The sequence below is a fragment of the Canis aureus genome, chromosome 19 (assembly GCF_053574225.1).
Source record: "Canis aureus isolate CA01 chromosome 19, VMU_Caureus_v.1.0, whole genome shotgun sequence".
Lineage (NCBI taxonomy): Eukaryota > Metazoa > Chordata > Mammalia > Carnivora > Canidae > Canis > Canis aureus.
Window position 1 is genome coordinate 42,976,031 of NC_135629.1, and position 19,258 is coordinate 42,995,288.

Below are 19,258 nucleotides of genomic sequence, written 5' to 3' on the forward strand. Positions count from 1 at the left end.
TTCTCAGTCCTGGCCTGGGGTGCCTAGTGATCAAAGAGCCACTGCCACTTCTGCTAGACAGCTCTCCCCACCCCCACCCCCCACATCCCACCTGATTTTGGACAGTCCCTTCACGGTGTTTTGTTTGTTTGTTTTAAAGATTTTATTTATTTATTCATGAGAGACACAGAGAGATAGAGATATAGGCAGATATAGGCAGAGGGAGAAGCAGGCTCTCTATGGGGAGCCCGATGCGGGACTCAATCCCAGGACTCCGGGATTACCACCTGAACTGGAGGCAGATGCTCAACCGCTGAGCCACCCAGGGCTCCCCCCTTCAGGGTGTTTACCCCTGTCCCAGGAAAGGAAGCGACTCGGGAGTCAGTCCCACAGTGGGCACGTGTCCACTGGAGTAGGCCCCCTGCTCCCCGCTCCCCACTCTCCTGGTTGCACTCTCCCAGCCCCACTCACGCTTTCTCTAGCGCAGCCAGCTCTTCCTCGCTCAGCTGGTCTTCCTGCAGCTCCTCGGGTAGAGTGCTGACTTTGGCCTCCTTGGTCACCGCTAGAGGCAGCGAGGCCTCCTCTGTAGGTGTCAGGGGGCCCTCACCTGCAGTGCACCCAAGGGTGTTCAGTCAGAGCTGGGCAGGGCAGGGCTGACGAGGTTGGGCAAGATCCAGCTCAGGGCACCCTTTCTCACCCAGGTTGTCCCGCAGAGCGCTGGCTTCCAGGTGCGGGTTGAAGTGGTGGTTGGGCACTAGCTTCAGACGCATGCGCGAGTACGTCTCGGCGCTGGACAGCTTCCAGCGCGGAACAGGTGGGTCCCTGCAGGTGCGTCCAGGAGGGTGGTCACGGGTGGGCACGGCAGTCCGTGAAGTCCCCATCCCTCCCGGGCCTCACCCCAGGCGCAGCCCCTCCCAGGCCCCACCTCAGGGCCCAGGCCCCACAGGGGCTGGAGAGCTGCCGCCACAGCGCCCCCCAGTGCAGCAGGGCGGTGGACTGCTGCGCTGCCTGCTGCTTCACCGCGGCCCCGTAGCGCAGCCCTTCCAGGCGCACCCGCCTCTGCGCGGGTTCCAGCACCAGCTCCTGGGGGTGGGGGACGGAGGAATGGGGTCAGTCCTGCCGGCGGCTTCCGGACCCACCAGCCGTCCTCTGGGCGCAGGAGTGGGGCGGCTCCCCATCCTGGCCGCAGGCTGCCCACCTGGAAGGCCCGGCGGCCCTGTGTCCGCTCCCGCTGGCGCCGCTGTCCACTACTCATGAGCGTGTCGTAGCAGGCGTTCCAGAAGCCCGACATGAGGTCGTGGCTCTTCGCGTACGTGTCCATCTCGAACTGCGACATGGTGGGTTGTACCTGCAAGATTGGGCAGGGAGAGGAGGTCAGCGCTCGGTGCGGGGCCGGGCGGGGGGGGTCCCCATGTCTCTTCCCACCCCGCCACCTCCAGGCACCTGCTTATCGATGAAGTGGCGCCATTCAGGTGTGGCACAAAAGGCCTGGAAGTCCTCAAAGAAGGTGGGGCTACCGTTGGTGGGTGGCAGGGAAGGCAGTCCCCACTGGAGCCCCAGCGGCCCATAGGCACGGTCCAGCAGCGTCCGCACCAGAGGTACCAGCCACGAGCAGCGTTCAGTGGCAGCAGCAGCTGCACTTGGGGACTCCTTGTCCTGGGTGGTCGTTTTTGAGGGGGAGGTGTTCAGCGCCCGCGCCAGGGCCGCTTCCAGCTTAGACAGCACATAGCAGGCCTCTTCCCGCCGCATGGGCACTGTGGTCTGCAGCAGTGAGTGCAGCTTCACATAGGCCTGGGCGTGCAGCTGTGGGCAGCAGGGGGTGTGAGTGGCACCCAGCCACTTCCCAGGCTCCCCACACCTGCCACTGCGGAACCAACCCACCCGGTGCTCACCTGTGGGTCCTCCAGCAGGATGTAGCCAAGCACTAGGCGCAGGCCAATCTGTGCCATCTCTCGGAGATCCGCTGTGCCATTGGCCAGGTGAGGCCAGGCTCCCAGGCGGTCAAGCAGGCTGCACACTCCTTCAAAGAGCTACAGCCCAACATATTCCAAGCAGCCATCATCAGAGGAAGCCAGAAGCCCATGGGGAGGGAGCAAGGTAAGGTTTAGTCTGGGGGCCAGGTGGGGTTTGCACACACAGACACCATGCTGATGCACCCATGAATGTGCCTGTGCACTCCTCCACCTCCCACACCAGATGCCTGCGGGCTCACGTGAACACGTGGACTCGTGTGGCTCACAGGCCTCTGAGCTGCCGCACCTTCTCACTCCACAGCTCCTGGTTACCGTGGCCCTCTGCGCACAGGAAGTCCTGCAGCAGGCGCAGCAGCCAAAGCGCCTGCTGGGTAAGGCTGGCCAGGACTCCAACGGGGGCCTCTTTGATGTCGGTCAGGGCTGATTCAAGCATCATCTCCAGGAGGCTGGGGAGGGGCGAGAGACTCAGGTGTCTGCCTGACTGCCTTCTCTGCCCTCAGGCTCCTCAGGGAACCCTCACTCCCCCGAGTGGCCTCCTTACCTGCGCTTGATGCAGTCCGGTGGCCGCACAAGCGTAGCAGAGGCCCCCAGCTGGGTGAGCACCGAGAACACCTGGCCGCGCTCCCGCCAGGCGGCCTCATCACTGCCTTCCACACCACGCCATGTCACCGAGAACAGCACGTTGGTGAGCAGGTTGCACAACTCCTCCTCAGAGGTTTGCTGTGGGCACAGATTCGAGGTGTGGGGTGGGTGGGGAAGGGAGGGAACTGCTGACTCTCACGCTCTCCCTGTGGAGCACCCCTTGCCAACCACTACTGGGTGTCCCTACTAGGAGGGACAGCCCTTGGCCAACAGACAGCCTGGGGCCTAGAAAAAAGGTGTAGAGAGGACTTAGCCACTGCTTGAATTCCAGGGAGAATCCTGAGATTTCAGTGACTTGTCAGAGGAGATGAGGTGGTTCACAAAATTACCCCACGGTTCTCACAGGCCTCATGAATTGTCCTGGAATTCTCTGGAAAATGCCTTAGTATAAGCAGAGATCCCTCCCCCAACCTGGAAACACAAGGCAGATCCCTTAGAGTGATGCTGCCCAGAGACCCTGTAAAGTCTCTGCCCTCCAGGCTCTCTTAAGGACTCTCCAGAGCCTGGCTGGTGTCCTGACCCTGGCCTGACATCATTTGTCCTATTCTGGGACCCCGTCAGGAACACAACTGCCGCTAAGAGCTAGCAGGGGCAGCACCCATGCCAACTGGGTGAGAGCTAGAGCCGCGATGTCAGATAGTACCCTACCCATAGAAAGGTCATACTGCGTGCCCTGGGTCCCAGAGGGGTCTCTCAGAACCGCCCAGTGGCACAGGGAGGACTCGTCTCACCTGAGGGTTGCTGGCATTTGAGGCATCATCCCCACTGGTGGTGGGCTCCGGGAGGCTGCCATCCTCCAGCACATTGGAGAGACTGGAGCTATGGCGGCCGTGGGCAACAGGGAAGGGCCGGGGCCCGTCCAGCGGGGACGGTGTGCCAGGCTGGCTGGCTGGAGTAAGAGTCCCACTGCCGCTGCCACCACCCCCGCCGGCAGTGTTGCATGAACCCACGCTGGCCCGTTCCAGGCCCAGGTCAAAGGGTATACAAAATGGGGAGAGAGCGTGATAAAAGGTGTCAGGGTCAGGGCTGGGGGTCTCTGAGGGCAAGAAGACATCCGAAGTCTCAGGTGACTCGGTGGGTGGCTTGCATAGGGCTGGCTCTGGGGAGAAGGGCAGGGGACTGGCAACTGTGGTGGCCTCCAGGACGTACAGCCGGGTCAGCACATCCTGCCAGCCAGCCTGTCGGGCCAGCAGCCGCACTATGTCTGGCTGTCCATAGATGAGGTGGAAGAGCTGCCGGGCCAGGGCACAGCAAGTCAGGGATTCATCTGGCGGTCTGCCTCCAGACCCCCCACCCCAGGGCCTTTGCAGGGAGGCCTCCAGAGAGCCTTCATCACCAGCAGGTGAAGTGAAGCCCCCAGGGTCGAAGCCCCCTTTTCTGCAAGCTTTCACCTCCCAGACTCACCTGGCGACAAACGTCCAGGCGGACGCTGAGGTCGGCTTGGAGGGATAGCTGCACCACGGCCAAGAGATCAGAGAGGTTCACGCAATCTGGAAGGGTGGTCAGAGAGGCCCTGAGGAGCTGAGCCCCGAAGGGGACCTTGCTCCCCCTTTGGCTCAGCCCTGGCCCCCCGTGCCGACGCCTTCCCTACATCTGCCTGCTCTGTTTCCTGGACCTGTCTTACCCTTCCACCTGGCCTGCCTCCTGGCCCCCACCAGGTTGTACCTGCCCCCAGGAACAGCTTGTAGAGGCCCTGGCAGAGCTGGGGGGAGGCAGCCCCCTCTGGCAGGCAGGCAATGAGACCCTGGAGACTGTATTCTCGCAGCCGAAGCCGCTGACGGCTCCGCTCAGGTAAGCGCTCATTCTGCTGCAGTTTGCGCAGGATCTGGGGGGAGGGGGAGGGAGGATCACAGGGGGTTTGTCATCATGAGGAAGGAGTTACTGGAGGAGGGAAGTCACCACGTAGGTCTGTGGCTCCGAGAGGGACCTGTTTCACCTCCCTGGCCCTTGGGGAGGGGCCCCGGCAGATGGAATGCTAGGGTCAGCGCAGGCTGGCTGTACCTTGCAGACTCGGTCGGGCAGCAGGGGCAGTGACCTCGGCTGCACTAGCAGAGCCAGCAAGACCTCCAGGTTCCCTTGCTCCAACAGGAAGATGGCCAGAGACTCCTGTGCTGGTGAGCCCTGCAGCAGTGCCAGTAGCAGGTCCAGAGCACCCACCACCTGGGGACACAGTCTCATTCTGGGCTGGCTGCTCCCCTCAGCGTAGCCACACCCCACCCCTCACCCAAGCCTCACCCTCACCACCCTCCAGCCTACCTGGCCATCATCACCTGCAGCCACCAGAAAGCTAAGCACAACCTGCATGTCATCAGTGGCAGAGCTCCGAACCAGCAACTCCCGCACCAGGCCAAGGAGTGAGGTCTGCACGGTGTGCACATCGTCAGCCGCTAGGGGGTGCTCCCGCTGTGGGCTGAGCCGGTCCCAGCAGGCACAGCCACCCAGGACCAGGAGAAGGCAGGTGAAGGGGGGGAGAGAGCAGGGAGAGTGGCAGGTGAGCTGGGGGACCGAAGCACATTTCCAAGGTCAGAGGCGGCTGTGTGGGCCCCATAGCTTGTCTGCCCCCGCCAGCCTCACCTGTAGTGGGTGCGCAGCGCATCCAGGATGAACTGAACCCCATACTTCTTCCGCAGCTTCTGTCTGTGTTCCCGGACTATGCTAGACATGTACTGGATGTGGCCTGAATGGGCATCATCAGAGGACTCAGGCCACCAGGTATCCCTCTAGGACAGGGCCATGTCCCTGCCAGATCTCCCGGGGGAGGGTTACGTTCCCCCTCAGATGCTCTAGAGCAGATACGTCTCCTCAGATTGCCTGGAGCGGGGTTATCGCTTCTCAGAAACTCTACCCCCCCGCCCCGCCTCTCCCGGTGGCATCCCCTCCTCCGAGTCCCCACACCTACCAAGGCGCACGGCAAAGTCACTGGGGCTCCAGAGGTGGAAGTTGAAGAGCAAATGCTGGTAGAGCAGGTACAGGAGGGGCCCACTGCCCTCTGCTGCCACCTGCTCCATCAGCAGCTGGGCAGACATGAGCACGTTCATGTCCATGGCCCAGCTGGGAACCTGGAGTGGAAGGAGCCAGGGTGAGGTGGCAGGCCCAGGCCGCGTGCCACTGAGCCTCCCAGCACCCACCCTGCCCCGCACAGGCGGAGGGGTGCGAGCACCCTGCCTGCTCAAAATCCGTCTGCAGCTCCCGGCTGCCTCTGAGGTACAAGCTTCCCAGACTGCTGTGCGGGTCCCCTGCCCCAGTGGGTGCTGGCACTTCCACCAGACCCTGTCAGCCGAACCCTGCCAAGCCTGGCAAGGCCCCGCTCTGATGCCACCACCTCTCCCAGGAGGCTCTCCCTGAGGACGCAGGTTCCCCTTCACCCAGTCCCCTCGGTCAGACAGCGCAGCACCCAGCCCGCCCTACCTTACGCAGGAGGGCCCCAATGATGGCAGGCCCCTGGCACTGCACCAGGCTCTCCTGGTTCACAGCATGGCCCTGCAGGAAGTTCCGCAGCATCAGCAGAAAGGCAGCCACGGCATTCCTCTCCATGCGCACCTCTACTGGCCACCAGGAAGGGGACAGATGTGTGTCAAGGGCCTGCCAGTGGCAGAGACCTCAAGCACGCCAGCCTTCTTATCATGCCAGGATGCTCTCGCCACCCTAACCCAGGCACCAGGGCTTCTTACCTGAGGACTTGCCCAGTGGGAGAAGCAGGCCCTGGGTATTGTGGCCAGAGGTCAGTTCAGGCCCCACAAGGTCATGTGTCTCGGCTGGACCTGCCTCGGCCTCTTGGGGCTGTGAGGCCACTCGCTCCAGCAGGGGCAACAGGGCAGCCATGCCTCCCACACAAGTCACCACGTCCTAGGGGAAAGGCTAGCTGTATGAGGGCAGCTCCGAGCCATTTCCTGCCCCACTCTGCCATAGCAGGCTTTCCCGGCTGGGAAGCTGGGTCCAGGGGAGGTGGCTTCCCCAAAGACCTCCCAGGGCATGGTGTGGCTCCCCAGCCCGCCCTGCACACACACGTGCCGGTGCTCAGGCTCCCCGCACTCCCTGCCCGTGCACACACACACCTTCACGTCCCAGGTCTCCACCCTGTGGCCCGTCAGGCGGCCATCCAGCCCATGGCCAGGGGACAGGTCCAGGCAGATGTTATTCCTACAGGCCTGGGGGCAGGGGGTGGGCAGGTGGCAAGGGTCAGGTGGAAGGCAAGGCGGCACATGGAGTGTGGGGGCCAAGGGCAAGGTAGTAGGGTCGAACCAGTTGCCCCCCCACCTGATACCTGAGGTGAGTAATGGAGGAGCAGCTTGGTGCTAAGCTCATGCAGCTCACTCTCGGGCTTGAAGGGTGCCACCTCATTGGGCCCTGGGGGGAGGGGTGGGCAGAGGGCTTCAGAGCTGGCTGGGCCTCTGGCCAAACCCCATCCAGAGCCTCCCTCTTCTCTTGGCTGATCAGAGGACATATACCCCCAGGGGTGCCTTCTTCCTCCTAGATCCCTGAGCACTTTATGAGCCCCGACTACCCGGGGCTGGGGCAGGGCCCAGTGGGTGGGGGTGCTCACCCAAGGTGAACAGGGCCCGCAGGGCCGCTGGCGGCAGCGCTTCATGGAAGATGACTATGGTCCCTAGCTCCCCCTCCAGGGATGTGGGGCTGCCCCACCGAGTGTCCTGTGTGCCTGCAAGGGTGGAGCTGATGGTGCCCTCCTGCAGGGGGGCCACCAGTCCAGACCCCCAGCCAAGCCCTGCGGTGGCTGGGACTGACTGGGAGCGGGAAAAGGAGGGATGCGCGTGAGCCAGGGCAGCAGGGACCGGTGGCGTGGGTGGCCCCGTGGTGGTGGTCGTTGTGCGGTGCCCAGCGGAGCCGATGCAGCAGGAGGAGAAAGGCTGCGGGGCCAGGGTTGGGGAAGTGGTCAAGTCACAGCAAAGCCTGAGGTTCCACCTGCATCCAGGTCCTCACAGAGACCCCCCCCCCCCGCCACGGCTGCACAGACCCCAGAGGCTGAAGGCTGAGGCCTACATGGCAGAGGCGGGGGGAACACTGGGGCTCCAGGCTTCACCCTCTCCAAGATGCCCCAGCTCCCCAAGGCCTCCCCAAACCCTGCATGGCACACCTCACTGAGAGAGGGGCAGCGAAGGGGCGCTGTCTGGACCAGCTGGCCATCTTTGTAGACGTGGACCAGGTTTTGGCTGAAGGGCCGGCGCCCAGGCACATGGACGATGGCCACACAGTGCTGGAAGAGAAGCCACAACATCAGGCTGCGGGCCGGCACCTGGCGTCCCCTCCGCCCCGGACCGTACGGGAGAGAGGCTCACCCAGGCAGAGTCGGCAAAGGACACCTCAGGCAGGCTCATGGTCAAGTACTCCTTCCGGGTACACACGGCCACCACGAGCGTCCCGGCTGCTGTGAAGAAGGCCTCAAACCCCGAGCCGCTGCTGGTGAAGAAGCTGCGGGGGGCAGGCGAGCCCGTTAGTCCGCTGCTCGCCCACTCGCCCTGCCACGGCCCCCGCTCCCGGCAGCCACCCACCTGTACAGCTGCTTTCGCTGGGGTGGCCGGGAGGGGGCCGGGCCAGGGGCCGCGGCCACGGGGTGCAGACAGAGCCAGGCGTGGAAGGTGAAGCCGGGTCCCGGCCATCGCTGCACGGGCGGCACCATGATACCCGCCATGCCGGGCGTCAGGTCGAAGTAGTGTAGGGCGCGCGCGCCGCCCTGGTGCCGGGCCATGCCCGATAACGCGCGGATGACGGCACCGGCGTGTCTGGCGTTCCCGGCCTCGGCCCCAGCCGGCCCGGAGTCCAGTCCTGCGGGGGCGCGTAGCAGGCAGCGCAGCTCCAGGGGCCTTAGAGACACGCGGCCCAGCGCTTGCAGCAATGCCAACAGCTGCTCCTGGCAGTGGGCCCCCAAGGCTGCCCCCGCGCCGAGTGTCTCCAGCAGGTGGCCCACCAGGCCTGCCTGCACGCACGTGGCCCTGCTGGCAGGGCAGCTGTCACAGAGCCACCGAAGGCGTTGTGCGAGGAAGAGCCGCAGCTCCGCCGTGGGCAGCGCCGGCAGCCACTGCATCAGCATCAGTACCGGCTGCTCGTTGAGGATTGGTGGCGGCGGACATACGCTGTGGTCGCCCTCCACAGCCTGGGGATAGAGAGAACAGACAGCTCCTGGGCAACAGGCATGGGGCGGGCCACCCTGCCAACCGTGGGACTTCCCTGTTTCGGGGCATGTGCCTTCAGCCCAGGAGAGCAACACAAGCTACCCCATGATGGGCCTCCAGCACCATTAACCTCCCAAGCCTTAGCTTTGGGTCTGGGATGGCCTAACACCCAGCTGTATGTTCCCTGGATGATCTCGGGGTCTCGCTCGCATGCACCAGATCTTCATCCTGGTGACAGGACACCTGTGGTCAGGTCACAGGTCGTACTGTGTGATCCCCACGGCCGACAGAGCCCCTACGGCAGAGAGCTCACCTTCCATGGTAACTCAGTCCTGACCGCCCTCGGGACCCCGACCCCACACACCACTGCCCTCACCATGTTGAGTAGCTCCTGTAGCAGCCGGTGCGTGGGGGGACCGTGGCTCTGCAGAACCTCGTGCAGGTGAGGGAAGCCGATGCGCTCTTTAAACACCTCCTGTGCAGGGTTGTGTGGGGAAGAGGGGAACATGCATGTGGGCCCCAGGGCCAACCCACACCCCATGGAAACCCTGGAGGAAGGACCATCTTTCAAGGCTCCCACACCTGGCTCTGCTTCTGGGTCATGGCGCTAGAGAGGGCAAGGGGGCTGAGGATGGATGCGGGGATGAGGGTCCCCCTCGGAAGGCTACAGATCATCCCCAGTCCAGCCCTGACCTAGGATATCCAGCTGACAGCACTGAGCTGCACCCCACAGGGCAAGATGGTCGCTTCCTCAGCTCCCTTGCTCTAACAGCCACCAACCAGAGCAGTTCTGGGGACACGTGGTCAGATTAACCCCACCCCACACCCCTACCATAGCCAGACTGCGGCGTCCTCACCTTGGCTGAGGGGGAGCCGCTCATGATGCAGGTCAGGACCCTGACCACGTGCACTGCAATGGCATCTGTGTCCTGGTCCAATACCTTAGGATGGGGAGGGCCAGTCAGAAGAAGCAGGTACCAAGGTGTCACAGCGGGCAGCCCCCTGCTCCTGGTGTAGGGCCAGGACACGTAGCTGAGCTGGCTGGAGGCCTTGGGAGCGTGGTACCAGGCCTCCTGCTCCTTGTCTGAACTAATGTGACCCTCACTCTGACCCTATGCCAAGCAGCTTGGCAAGACCCACTTTGACAAAGAGGCCAGGGAAGAGACCAGGACCGGGAATGGCCTCCCTGGGACAGATCAACAGGGTACTCTCTCGCCATACCCCTTTGTCCCCCACTGTCTGGTAGGCTTGCAGGCCTCTGTCCCCACCCATTCCCCCCCATGCTAGACACACATGTGCAGGCAGGCAGGCAGGCAAGTGCTCCATCACCCATGATTGACAAGGGGGTGGGAAATGTGGGGATGATCAATCACAGGATGTGAGAACCAGAAGAACCTTCGAGACCTTTGGGTCCTACCCTGCCCCTTGCCCCGAGATCCAGGTGGGGACACTGAGGCCCACCTTGGCTGACATCTAGAAACATGCTGCTCACTTGCCCTACCCCACCCCTGAGGGTTGAGGGATCAGGAGGGCTTAGAGAATTTGCCAGGCTGCCAGGGTGCATTTTGGCTCCATGGGGCCTGACTCCCCAAGTGACCTCATACCACCTTCAGGGCCTTAATTTCATATCTGTAAAAACCAGGGGTCTCACCTGCCCTTGCCTGTTTTGTAGACAAATAGATATGCAGGTTCTCAGAAAAGACAAGTGCAATAGCCACAGAAAGGCTGCCTCATGAAGACAAAGCTGGGGGCCTCTGGAGGTGGGGGCCCAGGGGTTAAGCCAACAGGGAGAGGGTTCTCCGTGCAGAGCCCCCAAATGACAGCTGGCAGTTTCTTACAGCTCCCTTGGAAGGTGAGGCAGAGAGAGCATCATAAGGGGATGAAGGACTCCCAGTGACCTACCTAAGGGAAGTACAAGGATCCATGGGAAGAAGTGGCCCCGTGTGGAAGACTTCCTTATCTGTGAGGGGCCACAGCCAAGTCCCATAGTATCTGGGCTTCAGTTCCCCTTTTGGGACTGGGGGCAGGTGGTTGAGTTTCGAAGGTTCCTTCCAGCTTGGCCAAGCCAAACCCTAGCTCCCAATACTAATACTAAGTAGGGCACAGATCACTGCTACCCATTCCCTAGGATAAGGGTCTAGAAGGTGGATGACACAGCATGGGGGACCCAGCCCCATCACTACCAGGCCACAGCAGGCCTTATGCATGTATCAGCTCCTTCCCCCTGCAGAGGCAGTAAGGGCTCAAAGAGGGAGGCGCAGGTGGTGGGTGCCCAGGGAGGCGAGTGCCTGAGCAGGTCAGCCCCAAGGTGGTACCTTCTGGACATCGGGCTCGGTCAGTAACCGGGTAGCCAGGTCACTGTCCCCCTCAGGGGGCGCCCGGGCCTGCAGGTACAGCTGTGGGGAAGGGGGAGGGCACAAGGTAGAGGAGGCAGAGGAGAGAGAAGAGGAGGAAGACGGGGAGAGGGATGGGGTTAGAGCAGGACCAGGGGCAGCAGCTAGGGCTCTGCCCCCGAGGCAAGGCTATGTGTGCCGTGACACCCAGGCAGAGAGCTGGGCCCGGCACCAAGGAAGGCAGGGATCTGAGAGCTGCCCATGCCCTGCTCAGAACAGAGTTGGGCGCGGGAGGCAGGTAAGTGGGCAGCAGTAGGTACTCTAAAACAGCCGAGCCCTCCTCCTGCCCCTGGACTTGGGGCTGGGGAAAGAGGGACGAAGGGCCAGGGCAGCTCCTGTCCTTCCATGACATCTCCCTCCTGTGGGGTGCAGAGCCATCCTGAGCCTCGGGCCATCCCCCCAGACACAATCCCCCAGGCCAGTCCAGCCCAGACTGGCTCAGCAGCAGTGTGGCCCCCAAAAGTGGTTCCAGGCCCCCCACCCCCACCCCGAGCTGGGCCCCGCCCACCTTGCTGTTCTGGATGAGGCGAGTCAGGTGTTCGAAGCAATTGTTGCTGAGGAAGGTGGCCTGTAGCACCGGCCGGTCCTCACATACCAGCATCCTGGGGATGGCGTCTGTGGAGGGGTCTCGGGTCAGCCCTGCTCAACCCCCTATCAGCAACCTGTCCTCTCAGCCTTAAACCTTCTTCCCATGCTGCCCGGTCCTGCCTTCCATCATCACTTAGACTTTCCCCTGCTAGAGCCACCTCCCCAAGAGCCTGGGAGCCCATACCCACCGAGCATGCTGACCCGTAGGGTGACAAGGGCCTCTTCAGGGCCTGGGCTTGGGCCCGCTGGCCAGTCGGCATTAAGGATGCGGAAGTAGCCCTCAAGCAGGGTGCGGAGCTCTGGCCCACGAGGGGGTGTGCGGCTGGCATGCAGGACATGTACTGCCCCCACGAGTGCCTCCAGCGCCAGGGGCACTAGGCGGGGGTCCTGGGCTGGCCCATGGTCCCAGCCCCGTACCACACCCAACAGGCCCTGCACAGAGCCAGCGCTCACAGCCATCTGCCCGTTCTCCTGCAGGTGTGGGCAGAGATGCCAGTGGTCAAGGGGCTCGACCAGCAGAGACCCTGAGATGGCCACCCTCTGGTCCACAGGCTCCTCCTGGCTTACCTTCCCTCCCGCAAGGACAGCACCAAAGAGATGGACGAGACGCAACAGCAGCATGGGAGGCAAGCCATCTGCATCCTGCAGGCTCTCTGGATGGGGTGGGTGCACAGGACAGGACAATATCACCAAGTTTGCAGGGGACTACCCAAGAGGAGGGTGTCCTGGGTTGGGGTAGAGGGCTGGGACACCCAGTGTAAGGGAAAAGACCTGGTTCTATATTTGGGATTCCAAAATGTTATGGTTCCATGCTGGCGGGGGCATCTAGGGAAGACAGGGCCTTTCTTTGGGGAGCTTGAAGGGGATATGGTCCTGCCCTGAGAGCTTAGCCAGTTCCCCAGACCTTAATCCCCAAAGTGGGGACCCCAGGGTAAGCACACACACCACACCACTCTCCACCCCACTTCCCCGTGGCAACCCAGGGTTTGGCTTCTCAGATACAAATCTGGTCCTGCTACCCTGTGACAGTTGGAACTTCCTGTAACCTGCTCTGGGGACCTTGCTGTGTCTATCATACAGATGCCCCTCACCCCCACCCATGCCCCCAGTGGGGACTTCTAGGGGCTTTCAGGGTTTCATATGTGGGAGGCCCACCTGGCCCTGCTCCAGCAAAGCTGGACAGGATGCCAGGCCACAGACTGCAACACAGAGAGCAGATGGGACCAGCCCTGGGTCACATGAGTGGTGTCAATGGTGGGAGTGGGGGAGTGGGGGGCAAGAGCAGGGCTCACTAGATTCAGGTGGCATGGGATGGGACAGCTCCTGGGCACAGGGCTTATGAGCTGAAGCCTGAGAATGCAGGTAGCCCAGAAAGGGTGAGGAGACAGTAAGGAAAGATGTGGGATAATTTGGGGACGGAGAGGACAGGGTGCAGAGGGCAAGTTGGAAAGGAAGGCTGTGGGAGGAGCAGGATCTGATCCTGAGATGCCAGGCCACCAGTGAGGGATTTATGGCAACAGGAACAAAATCCAGTCTGTTCTGAGAAGAGCACTCAGCCTGTGGGAGAATGGAGGCAGGGACCTCCCCGCTCTCCCCTCTTGGAGCTGCTGCCCCTGCTACAGACCTCAGGCCTGCGGCCACGTGGTCTACCCCAGCACCACTTAGGCACCGTCTGTCCTCACAGGACACCGCCTGTTACCAAGCCTGACCTGCCCCTGTCCAGATATATCCTGCCCCATCCCATCTAAAGTCCCGGCCAGTTTCCCTCTGATGAGAGGGAAGAGAGTCCCCTGGGGGCAGAGGTGGCCAGAGATGTCCTGGGGGTCAGCTCCTCCAGGGCTGCGGGAGCAGGAAGTGGAGACAGTGCGGATGGATGTTGTCTAAAGGACGGTAAAAGGATTGGACTGGGGAGTTTTAAGATGGTCCCATCAGAGTGAGATCCAAGTGGCTGCAGAGACCCAGGAGGCAGGAGGGAAGGAGGAAGGGAAACTGATCTTCCCCTACCGGATGGGAGGCCTTCACTCCAAGCCCAGAAAAGAAAGTACCCATTTCACCCAGAGATGCCCTTTCTGTCCCTTCTGGCCCCGAACTCCTGGGCTCTGGAGTCCCCCCTTGGTTTCCCATGAGGCTCCCAGCCCCACTTGCAGCCACCACTGAGGGCGGGTGTCCTGTTCAGCCAGCTCTGGGATGGGGAACTGCAAGAAGGGGCTCAGGTTTAGGGGTGGGGCCAGGTGGGGCCTAGGGGGGCGGAGGCGGGGCCTGACCTTGGAAGAAGGCTCCAAATTCACTGGGCAAAGCAGCCGGAGGGAACTTGTATTTGCTCTTCTCCCTGGAACTGATGACTTCCCTGGGGGTGGGGGTGGAGGTGGGGGTGGGGGTGGGGATGGGCAGGGGCCCAGGTGAGGCCAGGCACTCCACCCCTCCCTGGCCATCCTCCTTCACCCAGGTACCTGTGCCCTCCTCCCCAAAACTCTGCAGGACAGGCCACCGCCCCCCACCCCAGTCCTCTCCCCAGCCTCCTCTGGGTCCTCACCCACTGTGCTGGCGCCGCCAGGTCTGGTAGGGGTCAAAGAGGCCCTCGCAGAGGAGCAGGGCGTGCAGGGCCACGCTCTCCAGCTGCGGCCCCTGGCCCTCCTGCGATCCTGGGGCTCCTTTCAGCTGTAGGTACCAGGAGAGGGCGGAGGGGGTCAGCTGGGCCCTGGCTACTCCCCCACCCCGACCCCCATGCTCCCTCAGGGTAGGGCCCACCTCACCTCGGTTGACAGCTTCCTCAGCAAAGCCAGCACCCGGGGCACCAACACCTGGCCCCAGCCCGCCTCCACGTTCTCTGGGTTCCTGGGCGGGGAACGGCAGGGAATGGCGAGAGGTGTCACAGGAATACGCCGCCCCACTGTTGGCCCCTAGGTCCCCAGCTGCCCGCCCCCCTTGGAGAGGACGGTGACGGGGACCCACCCACCTGCAGAGAATGATGAAGAGCTTAAGCAGCACCAGGGCTTGCTCCAGGTCCCCCTCGTCCAGCTGCTCTGCCAGCACATGCAGTGCGTCTGGTGGCAGCAGCGGCACCTCTGCGCCCGCCTCATCTGGTCTGCAGGGAGGATGGTCGCTAGGGCACCGAGGACCCGCCGTGTCCCTGCCCCGTCCCTGCCCTCCCTGCTCTCTGGGTAGATCCAGCCTCACCTGCGTGGCTCCAGAGAGGACAGGGAGATGCTTTTCTCGAAGGCACCCACAAAGGCCTTTAGCCACTGCTGCAAGTAGCCCAGGTCCTTCTGCAGGCAGAGGGGGAACGGCCACGGGCGGGGGGGGGGGGGCCGAGAGGGCGCCGAGGACAGGGGCACACCAGGGGGTTGTCCACAGCAGCAGTGAATGGAGAGTGAAGGAGGGAGGACATGGGGTGGACAAGGATTGGGGGCAGGGCAGTGGGGGTGGAGAGGGTGAGAGACGGAGAGGGGAGGAGGGAGGACAGGAAGTTTGCAGGTCAGCATCAGAGGGCTGCCCTGCATATTGACCACTCTCCCAGGCCCCCTGTCTGCTTTTCCCAGTCTCCCAGTCTCTGCTCCCACCTCCCGAACCCTGGGGGACACAGCCAGGGGAGGGGCTTCAGTGTGCACACTCCTGGGATGTGGCTACGGCCCACATTGCTGCTGGGGCTGAAGGCCTTCCACCCACCAGCCACCCCTGATCTAAATAAAGCCTTGGGCTGCCATCTACCAGCTCAGCAGCCACCACCTCCAGGAGGCCTTCCCTGACTATGGATCCAGTGCTACATGTGTGCGGTGGACCAGGCAGAGCCATGCACGCACACATTCCCCACATGGACACGCAGAATGCCCTACCTCACCCTGGGAACCTAATGCCCGCCCTGGCTGGTTACCTGGACCCCAGGCCCCAAAGCTGGTTCCATGGGTAAGGGGGCAGCGGCCGAGCCCGAGTCTGGGCGCCTGCCACCAGGGAAACTTTGGTGTGAACGGGAAACGTCCCCTCCCGCCCCGGCCAGGGCAGGAAGCGCAGAGTCACGGTGGGGGAGGCGGGCTGCTTCCTCCCGGCAGACCGCAGGGATGTGGGGGGGCCCAGGGGCACCCAGGGCCCTGCAAGAGAAGCTGTGAGGGACCTGGCCCAGCACTGAGGGCGGAGCCTGCAGCGCAGTGGGGCGGGGTCACCCTGCCCGGGGAGGGGCTTGTGAACCAGAGAAATGTTTTACTGGCATGAGGTTGGGGACTTGCAGTCTAGGAACAGGTTCTGATTCCCGCTGCTACAAGGCCCTTCATTCAAGGCACCCACAGCTCCCTGACCTGTGTCCAATGCCTCAGGCCCAGGGAATGATGTGCAAGAGGACGACTCAGTCATACCTTTGCCCTGTCCCCCTCCCCTGTGTCCTGGCCTCTTTGCCTGGCCCTATTGGTCTCTACTCCAGGGACACAGCTGAGTAGGTCCCAGACTAGCCCCAGTCTGCTCTAACCTCTAAACCCCTCCCAGGACACAGTGGGTGGTGGCCTAGAGCTCCTCCTGCCACCCCACCCTTCTTCCCCCCAAACCAGTTGAGCCCAGAAGGCACATTTCTTTCCCAGAGCCAGAGGCTGGTAGGTCAGGTCCAGCAGACTGAAGAAGGCTAAAAAGGCAAGGGACACATCACAGGTGCTGTGTCCCAAGTGCCACAGACCTCAACTCAAGGACTTCCAGAACTACCTTGGATGGATGGCTTATTTCTGGGGCCTGTCAGCTCCGGGCCACAGGGTAGGGACTGAATGGGCCCCAAGGAGGTGGTCAGACCCCAGCAGACCCTGGGCCAGATCCACAAGAAACCTAGACAGAGCAGCTGTCACCCTGTGGTTGGGCACCTTCCTGTGCATTTGTCACAGATCTGAGGCGAAGGCAACTGAAGGAGGGGCTGGGGCCACTGAGGTGTAGACCCAACGTGCCATGGCCACTGTGACTTTCTGTCCGTCAACTCCTCTCTCCACCCTCTGCCACTGGCCACCTCTCTGCTCACCTACCTCTGTCTCTGCCCCTCCTCTCCATCCATCAGCAAGGACACCAAAGTGCCTAACCCTGAAACACCAGAGCAGGCCAGGCCTCCTAGACCACTTCTGAACATTTCCCATAGCGTATGGGGATGGGGGGTGGGGGGCCTCCAGAGAGGATGCCTCATCCACTACAACCACTTCAGCTGCTCCTTTAAGGATGCTGAAAGTCAGACCTTTGTTTTAGGCCAGGGCCACTCATGGTTGCTGGCCAGCTAGCCCAAGCTGACCATGTGGCCTCTGCCTCAGTGACCCCACAGATCCCCGTCAACCTTCAAAACTGGCCCAACACCATCCCCACCCTCTTCTGCCCCCAAACCACCCCCAGTCAAGCCTAAATGTACATCCCTTTTGCCCACTGCAGTGCTGCTGAGGACCTGAAAGCCCACATTTGGCCATGTCCCCCCACCCTGGCCTGAGGATAGGGCTCAACTGAGCCCAGCATTGCAGGCCCCTAGACCAATCACAGCCACTCTCCAGCCTCTCCGCCCCTGTCCATCTGAGTCACATCCTCCGGTCCAGGCCCCTGTCCACCCTATGCCCCCTGCTGTCCGTGACTTAGGCTTTTGGTACTTAAGTGGGAAGCTGCCAGCTTCTTTGTGGCCATCACCTGGATTGCCCTCCCCCCCCAGAACCCCGGGTGGGTCCCTCAAGCTCTGCACACTGGCTTTCCACCCCTAGAACCACACCCGCGGCCTGTCCAGCAGGTCCGGGCTGGGCTGCATTAGGGGTGGAGGCAGTCAAGGTAGCCTTCATGGCTCTGGAAGAGCAGGAGGGGTCTCTGAGGCAGATGGGGGGATCATGCCTGTCCCTCATTGGACGCAGGCCCCACCTGCTTGCGGGTATGGGAGACCGTATTGTGGGGGGGGGGCTCACAGGTACAGAGGTGGTGCCCAATGACAAGGGGTCTAGAGCTGGAAGAGGAGGCTGTGGCGCCTGGGCCTCCCACACTCCTCAAAGAAGCTCTGCGTCTTCCAGCTCCTCCCTCATGGTCCAGCTCAGAGCAGGAATGTTGGGCAGGGCCAGCCCAGTCCCTAAGCTGAAGGGGCCAGAGTCCCAACCCCACCCCTCCCACGAAGGCAGGTCAGGAGCAGCCACACTCCTCAGGCCCTGGGGGTCCCGTGTAGGTGGTGCTGAGGCCTGCTGCAGGGGGACAAGCTGGAGGGATGCATGACCACGTCTGCAGGGGCCCCAGTCTGTGCCTGCCTAGCCCTGAGGGCACTCAGGCCCGGGGGTGGGAGATCCCCAGGGCTCCTTAGGCCCAAATAATCCCTGGGTGGACATGGAACTGCCACTTCCCCAGATCTCGGAGGGAACCCAGAAGGCGGAGGGCAGGCGGCTGTGGCACGAATGGGTGGGTGGGGCTGTCTGCCAGGGGACAGGGACACAGGGACTGCCGCGATGCTTGACCTCATGCTGCCCCTCAGCTGGCTTGCCCTGCCGCAATCCTGACACCAGCCCTTGCTTGCCCTGGGAGTCACCTCAGGGCCCAGACCTTGCTTCAAACCCCGATCCCTCCCATCACGTCTTCTCGGAGTTTATAATGGTGCAATACCCAAAAATTCCTTAACCACCACCTGGCATCCAGGGCACCTCCAGTACACACGAGTGGCCACCACTGTCTGATAAGCCAGTCACCCACCCCAGCACAGGCTCTAGGGCAAGTCCACAGCCTCCCCTCCTGTCTCAGCACCCCATGCCCCCTGGAGGGCCCAGCCCAAAGGCATTACTCACTGTCCCCCCACCCACAGGTCTGCAAGTGCTTTGCCCTCCATGTTCCCTCTACCTGAATGCTCTCCAGAGCCAGCACCTTTCTCAAGACAAAGCCTTGTGCTTCGGAGGTTGGGGCTGCCAAATTGAATCAGTGGTTGAGGGTACGGGTTCTGGAGTCCAAGCCCTGGTTCTCAGACTTAGTAGCTTGTTACTTATCGTTAATCTCTTTGCACTTCAGCTGCCCCTTGAAATCCATCCCTCCATACCTGCTTCACAGGTAAAGCCTCCCCAACCACAGCCTTCAGCACGAAAGAAGGAGAGTGGGAGCTGCATCCCCAAATCCAGGAGCTCTGCCCTCCCAACCCCCTGGCATTTCCTAGAGCAACACTAGTGCTCTCCCCACCCACTTCTATGAGTGGCCGATGAGTAGCAGACCTTGGTTCACACGGGTGGCTGTCCCAGGCAGGTGGAAGGGTGTTGGTGGAGCCAACCATTAGATTAGAGCTAGGAGCAGGGTGAGGAGAGAAGATTGTAGCTCCAAAGTGGGTGACCCCACTAGTCAGAATTGCCTGGGGGCACATAGTGAACATCCCATTTCCAGGGACAGGCAAGCAGAAGTGGGACAGGGTGGGGTGGGGTCTGATCCGGATAACCTCTCTCAGGCCTGGGGGACTCCCCACTCAGCATCAGGAGGGGGATGGCAATGTCAAGTAAAAGATGGATTCTGGCCACACCAGGGTACCTTGAGGTCAGACTTGGAGGACCTCAGGTCAAAGAATGAAGCAGAAAGATGGGGACTTTGCCAGAGGCAGGGACAACTGAGC

At 62.2% G+C, this 19,258-nt stretch overlaps 1 protein-coding gene and 1 long non-coding RNA gene across 11 annotated transcripts in view; one reads left to right on the forward strand and one right to left on the reverse strand.

Annotated features, from left to right (window-relative positions):
- Nucleotides 1-19,258, reverse strand: part of NBEAL2 (neurobeachin like 2) — a 29,373-nt gene that overhangs the window by 6,117 nt on the left and 3,998 nt on the right. For 3 of the 10 annotated variants that reach the window (XR_013357972.1, XM_077859118.1, XM_077859124.1), the window contains exons 2-35: nucleotides 14,881-14,969; nucleotides 14,660-14,788; nucleotides 14,457-14,538; nucleotides 14,237-14,361; nucleotides 13,968-14,050; nucleotides 12,271-12,356; nucleotides 11,892-12,174; nucleotides 11,624-11,730; nucleotides 11,038-11,118; nucleotides 9,580-9,663; nucleotides 9,099-9,197; nucleotides 8,102-8,703; nucleotides 7,889-8,021; nucleotides 7,687-7,806; nucleotides 7,138-7,459; nucleotides 6,859-6,941; nucleotides 6,650-6,742; nucleotides 6,266-6,440; nucleotides 6,003-6,139; nucleotides 5,494-5,653; nucleotides 5,169-5,271; nucleotides 4,851-5,004; nucleotides 4,596-4,754; nucleotides 4,260-4,419; nucleotides 3,999-4,084; nucleotides 3,326-3,826; nucleotides 2,494-2,672; nucleotides 2,239-2,398; nucleotides 1,872-2,009; nucleotides 1,423-1,782; nucleotides 1,178-1,327; nucleotides 905-1,062; nucleotides 677-801; nucleotides 451-586 (exon numbers count right to left, since the gene is read on the reverse strand). Coding sequence is in view for 9 of the 10 variants with exons in the window: in XM_077859118.1 (XP_077715244.1) it covers nucleotides 451-586; nucleotides 677-801; nucleotides 905-1,062; nucleotides 1,178-1,327; nucleotides 1,423-1,782; nucleotides 1,872-2,009; nucleotides 2,239-2,398; nucleotides 2,494-2,672; nucleotides 3,326-3,826; nucleotides 3,999-4,084; nucleotides 4,260-4,419; nucleotides 4,596-4,754; nucleotides 4,851-5,004; nucleotides 5,169-5,271; nucleotides 5,494-5,653; nucleotides 6,003-6,139; nucleotides 6,266-6,440; nucleotides 6,650-6,742; nucleotides 6,859-6,941; nucleotides 7,138-7,459; nucleotides 7,687-7,806; nucleotides 7,889-8,021; nucleotides 8,102-8,703; nucleotides 9,099-9,197; nucleotides 9,580-9,663; nucleotides 11,038-11,118; nucleotides 11,624-11,730; nucleotides 11,892-12,174; nucleotides 12,271-12,356; nucleotides 13,968-14,050; nucleotides 14,237-14,361; nucleotides 14,457-14,538; nucleotides 14,660-14,788; nucleotides 14,881-14,969 (5,642 nt within the window). In the remaining variant the exon portion in view is untranslated. Of the gene's footprint in view, nucleotides 1-450; nucleotides 587-676; nucleotides 802-904; nucleotides 1,063-1,177; nucleotides 1,328-1,422; nucleotides 1,783-1,871; nucleotides 2,010-2,238; nucleotides 2,399-2,493; nucleotides 2,673-3,325; nucleotides 3,827-3,998; nucleotides 4,085-4,259; nucleotides 4,420-4,595; nucleotides 4,755-4,850; nucleotides 5,005-5,168; nucleotides 5,272-5,493; nucleotides 5,654-6,002; nucleotides 6,140-6,265; nucleotides 6,441-6,649; nucleotides 6,743-6,858; nucleotides 6,942-7,137; nucleotides 7,460-7,686; nucleotides 7,807-7,888; nucleotides 8,022-8,101; nucleotides 8,704-9,098; nucleotides 9,198-9,579; nucleotides 9,664-11,037; nucleotides 11,119-11,623; nucleotides 11,731-11,891; nucleotides 12,175-12,270; nucleotides 12,357-13,967; nucleotides 14,051-14,236; nucleotides 14,362-14,456; nucleotides 14,539-14,659; nucleotides 14,789-14,880; nucleotides 14,970-15,574; nucleotides 15,716-19,258 lie in introns of those variants that run through there. The other 7 variants (XM_077859120.1, XM_077859119.1, XM_077859123.1 and 4 more) reach the window with 7 other exon arrangements.
- Nucleotides 4,596-12,471, forward strand: LOC144290166 (uncharacterized). The gene is made up of 3 exons (XR_013357976.1): nucleotides 4,596-4,953; nucleotides 5,225-5,306; nucleotides 12,255-12,471. It is a non-coding gene; the product is annotated as an uncharacterized LOC144290166 (long non-coding RNA).